This window comes from Helianthus annuus, chromosome 11 (assembly GCF_002127325.2).
Source record: "Helianthus annuus cultivar XRQ/B chromosome 11, HanXRQr2.0-SUNRISE, whole genome shotgun sequence".
Taxonomy (NCBI): Eukaryota; Viridiplantae; Streptophyta; class Magnoliopsida; order Asterales; family Asteraceae; genus Helianthus; species Helianthus annuus.
The window spans coordinates 164,806,115-164,811,521 of NC_035443.2; the positions used below are offsets into that span (position 1 = coordinate 164,806,115).

A 5,407-nucleotide genomic window follows, 5' to 3' on the forward strand; every position below is an offset into this window, starting at 1 on the left:
TAAAAATTATTGAAAGAGGATCAAATGCAGGAAAATAGCTTTGTTTTGGAATGGTGCAATTGGGTTCCTGCCAAAGTTAACATTCATGCATGGAGGTTGGAGATGAACAAAGTGCCCGCAGCCGAAACGTTAAGGAAAAGAAACGTTGGGATTGGCGACACAACGTGCCCCATGTGTATTCTGATGAGGAATCGGCCGATCACCTGTTTGTGGCCTGTTACATCGCCTCGACAGTTTGGAGTGGAGTTAGTTCTTGGTGCAAAATTCCTAACATCTTCGCTTTTTCTCTTGGTGATCTATTTTCCTACCACAACGATCTCGGATTGTCGGAGAAGAAAAAGGACGCGGTTCAAGGCATCATTATGATTGCTAGCTGGAGCATTTGGCGAGCTAGGAATAACGTCAAAATTTTCAAATTCGCCGGTCAAGATTGAAAGTATTATTAGAGAAATTAAGGCTTTAAGTTTCCTTTGGTTTTCAAATAGGTCGAGGTATAAAGGTTTAGATTGGAAGGATTAGAGTTCGTTTGTAAATATGTAATTTTGTAGTTGTTCTGTCGGCCTGACTTGAATCGTTGTTTTTTCGTTAATGAAATTTACCGTTCAAAAAAAAAAAAGGTAAATAAAGTATAATTGCTACAAAAGATTAATATTGATCATAACTTTGTAGGTCACTAGATCATTTCTTTTGTAGCCACCATTCAGTAGGGGTGAGCAAGAAAACCGAAATAACCGAACCGTAACCGAATAACCGAAATAACCGAACCGAAAAAACCGAACCGAAACAAAAACCGACGGTTCGGTTTTCGGATTTTAAATAACCGAAAATTTCGGTTCGGTTTTCGGATAAACTTTTTCAATAACCGAAAAAAACCGAACCGAACTGATAAGTTACAATACATATATTTTTATGTTTAAGTTTAAATTCTGTAAGTGTTTAACCCAATGCTAGCAGAAAATGTTAATTTTATTTTTAATGTTAAGTGTTTATAATAAAAACATTATAACTGAAATGATTTATTATTACCTATAAGATATAACAAAATTTAATATAAAAATTAAATTTAATAAAAACTTTGAAGAAACATAAAAATAGATTAGAAGTTTAGATTTATATAAACGATATTAATTAAAGAGGTTAACTATAATAACTTAAATATAAACATATAAAAAGATTGTTATAATATAAATTAAACTTTTTATTTTTTGAATCTTACATAATTTTGTTACAAAAACCGAAATAACCGAAAAACCGAACCGAACCGACGTAAAAACCGAAAAACCGAAACCGAAAAAAACCGAAACCGAACGGTTTTTAAAACCCAAAAACCAACATTTCGGTTTCGGTTTTTATTTTACTCAAAAACCGAACCGAACCGAACCGTACACACCCCTACCATTCAGTACCAAACTTGTTTAATTTCATTATTCAGGGCCCGCTATCCATCATTCTAAAACAAGCCCTCCACGTGGCATATCACAAATGCCACGTAGGATCCACTCAACACTCTATCATCCCGGCGCACTTTAGCCATTACCCTACAACCCCTTCTACGGTGACCTCAAAGGGACAAAGACGGAAATAGCAAAACATTTCAACGGACAAAACGAGGCCAACTTATAAACTTCAATCTCAACCGTCAGATCAGAATCCAATCCAACAGTTCACATTCACCCACCCCCTCACCTATAAATAACTTAACCCCTCACATTTTTCCCACTGTTACGACCCCGGATTCCGCCGCGAAACGCCGTCGTTTTGTCCAACCCGAAACGCCATCGTTTTGTCCGACGATGGCGTCAGTTTCTCTCACAACCTCCGTCAACCTAGGGTTCAGATCACCTCCGACGATCAAACTCCGACCGTCTCTCCACCAATCGCCGCCGCTAAACCTCCACCGATCCACCGGAGAACACCTCCGATCATCACTCAAACTCAAAACACCGATCAGAAACTTCAATTTCACCGTAAAAGCATCAGCAGCTTCCGTTCCGGCGAAACCAGATCCTGTTCCGTCACCGGTACCGGTACCGGCACCAGCACCGGTAGCGCCATGGCAAGGAGCGGCGGTGAAACCTCTGCTTGCGTCACTCGCTACCGGAATTATCCTCTGGTTTGTTCCAGTTCCGGCCGGTGTATCGAAAAACGCGTGGCAGTTATTATCAATATTTCTCGCAACGATCGTCGGAATCATCACGCAACCGCTTCCACTAGGTGCCGTTGCGTTGATGGGATTAGGTGCATGTGTGTTAACCAAAACCCTAACATTTGCAGCTGCATTTTCGGCTTTCGGTGATCCGATTCCGTGGTTAATTGCTCTTGCGTTTTTCTTCGCTAGAGGATTCATCAAAACAGGATTAGGTAACAGAATAGCTTATCAGTTTGTTAAATTGTTCGGTAGTTCATCGTTAGGGTTAGGTTATAGTTTGGTGTTCAGTGAGGCGTTGTTAGCGCCTGCGATACCGTCGGTTTCGGCCCGAGCAGGGGGGATATTTTTGCCATTGGTTAAGAGTTTGTGTGTTGCGTGTGGGAGTAATGCAGGGGATGGGACTGAACATAAGTTAGGGGCGTGGTTGATGTTGACTTGTTTTCAAACTTCGGTTATTAGTTCGAGTATGTTTTTGACTGCGATGGCTGCGAATCCATTGAGTGCGAATTTGACGTTTAATACGATTAAGCAGACAATTGGTTGGACGGATTGGGCTGTGGCTGCTATTGTGCCAGGGATTGTTTCGTTGATTGTGGTTCCGCTTATTTTGTACGTTGTGTATCCGCCGTCGGTGAAGAGTAGCCCGGATGCGCCTAAACTTGCTAAAGAGAAGTTGGAGAAAATGGGACCTATGACCAAGAATGAAGTTATTATGGCGGGGACTTTGCTTCTTACGGTATGATGACTGATAACGTGTGTATAGTTAGTTAACATAGTTTCTTTTGTTAGTTCCTGTTATATTAGAGGCATGTTGAATGTGTATAGTTAATAACGGTGCTAATTACAATGTTGAAAAGATAAATTCATTCTTGCGTTTTGATTCTCGAGTCAGGTTGGCCTGTGGATATTTGGAGGTATGCTGAATGTTGATGCTGTTACGGCTGCTATTCTTGGACTGTCGGTTCTCCTTATAACCGGAGTTGTGACATGGAAGGAATGCTTGGCCGAAGCTGTTGCATGGGATACCCTTACATGGTTTGCCGCACTCATTGCAATGGCGGGGTACCTTAACAAATACGGTCTTATCTCCTGGTTTAGTCAAACCGTTGTCAAGGTATGCTTCTCATTAAATCATATATATGTACTAGAACCGGCAAAGTAGTTGGGCCAGAATGATTTTTTTTTATAAAAACGGTTCCGGAGGTTGTAAGGGGTGCATAATGGGTCGTGTTTGTGGGTTGGCGGGTTGAACCCGAAATTTTGACACAGATGTGAAAATCATGTCAGACACATGAGCCCAAACACGACACAAATAGTTACAGGCTGATACAAACATGAAGCCTGATTTTTTTTATTTTATTTTTACGTATCAATTTTCTAAAAAAACCAAATTTACAAATAAAATACAAATGTGTATAAAAGAATTACGTTTATTTTATTAAAGTTGATGTAAATTTCTCCTTTAGCTTTAAATTTGGCATGAAATACCCAAGCATTTAAAGCTATGACATCAAAATACATTTAGTTTTTAGAGTAAATTTTTCGTCCTTGAGGCCAGTTTTGCGACTTTTGTTCAAATGTTTATTTTATTAAAGTTGATGTAAATTTCTCCTTTAGCTTTAAATTTGGCATGAAATACCCAAACATTTAAAGCTATGACATCAAAATACATTTAGTTTTTAGAGTAAATTTTTCGTCCTTGAGGCCAGTTTTGCGACTTTTGTTCAAATGTTTATTTTTCCGCATCTGGATCCAAAAGGTTTGCAATCTTGACATTTTCATCTGGCTCGTTAACTCCTTCCATTTTTCTTCGTTAAGTGGGTATTTCCGTCTTTTTTGCTAACCTAAAGGGCAATTCGGTCTTTTTCACTTTATGTAAAAAGACCGAATACCCCTGAAAAAGACCAAATTGTCCTTTAAATTAACAAAAAAGACGAAAATGCCCCTGACTTAACGGAGAAAAATGGATGGAGTTAACGAGCCGGATGAAAATGGCAAGATCTCAAACTTTTTGGATCCGGATGCGGAAAAATAAACCTTTGGACGAAAGTCGCAAAACTGGCCAAACCTCAGGGACATGAAAATGTAAACTGGTTAGACAAGTCAATCCTAAATCTGCCAGCCGCCAGGTCAACCCCAAACCAACTTGTTTAGCTAAACGTGTTTTGGGTTCAAGCCGAAACTGACCTAAGCCCATTTAGTCTAAACCCGCGGATTTTGCGTCAAGTTCATGTCATGACTCGCGAGATAAATCCACACTCTTTGTTGTAAGCATTTAACTATACTGTGAAGCTGAACACGGGCTTTTTCTGTGCAGTTTGTTGGTGGATTAGGTCTTCAATGGCAAGCATCGTTCGGCATTCTTGTTCTTCTATACTTCTACTCCCACTACTTTTTCGCTAGCGGAGCTGCTCACATCGGTGCCATGTTCACCGCCTTCTTATCGGTTGCCAGTGCTCTTGGCACACCACCACTATTTGGAGCCATGGTCCTGTCCTTCCTCTCAAACCTCATGGGTGGTTTGACCCACTATGGAATCGGGTCAGCCCCTGTATTCTATGGAGCCAACTATGTACCGCTTGCCAAATGGTGGGGCTACGGGTTCCTCATCTCTGTGGTTAATATCATCATCTGGCTTGGTGTTGGTGGAGTCTGGTGGAAGTTCATCGGCTTGTGGTAGGCATTTCTGACTTTTATTGTGCTGTTGGTTGCGAAATCCTTTCGGTATTGAATCTGGTTGCAAGATTTTCTCTCAGGATTTTTTCACCTTGCAAATTTTGTGTTTTTTTTTTAATTAATCTGACGATTCCCCTGTAGTTGACAAAATATGAAATGCTATCAAACAGATCAACTCGTTTTGAGCAAGTACACGAAGTTTAATCAGTTTTAAATCATCTGGGGCTACTAGCCTACTAGTGTCTAGTTTAATCGTATACACATTATTCATGTATGTCAAACATGCTAATATAAAACACGGTATATGTTGATCAATATGGATTGTATATAAAACGTTGATATATGGCTGTATTAATACATATGCTTTGTCTTTATGACATATCATCACGTCAAACAAAAGATGAAATTACACTGTTGTATGTTCTTGTATATCATCTTTATGACAGTGGGTTCATTGATTGATTTGGTCTATTTCAAAGCTATCGTGACATCAGTGTGTTCGTTGATTATTTCAGCCCGCTAACCTATAATCATGACCGTTTACGGTAAGATGCATGCTTACATACATAAAAATTAGTGGTG

At 39.7% G+C, this 5,407-nt stretch overlaps 1 protein-coding gene across 1 annotated transcript; it reads left to right on the forward strand.

Moving 5' to 3' along the window:
• The first annotated feature begins 1,690 nt into the window (after window positions 1–1,690).
• On the forward strand, window positions 1,691–5,140 carry LOC110884784 (dicarboxylate transporter 1, chloroplastic). Its single transcript, XM_022132501.2, has 3 exons — window positions 1,691–2,885; window positions 3,042–3,263; window positions 4,467–5,140. The coding sequence occupies exons 1-3, from the start codon at window positions 1,794–1,796 to the stop codon at window positions 4,827–4,829; spliced, it is 1,677 nt and encodes a 558-aa protein (XP_021988193.1). The 5' UTR covers window positions 1,691–1,793; the 3' UTR covers window positions 4,830–5,140.
• Window positions 5,141–5,407: the final 267 nt, after the last annotated feature.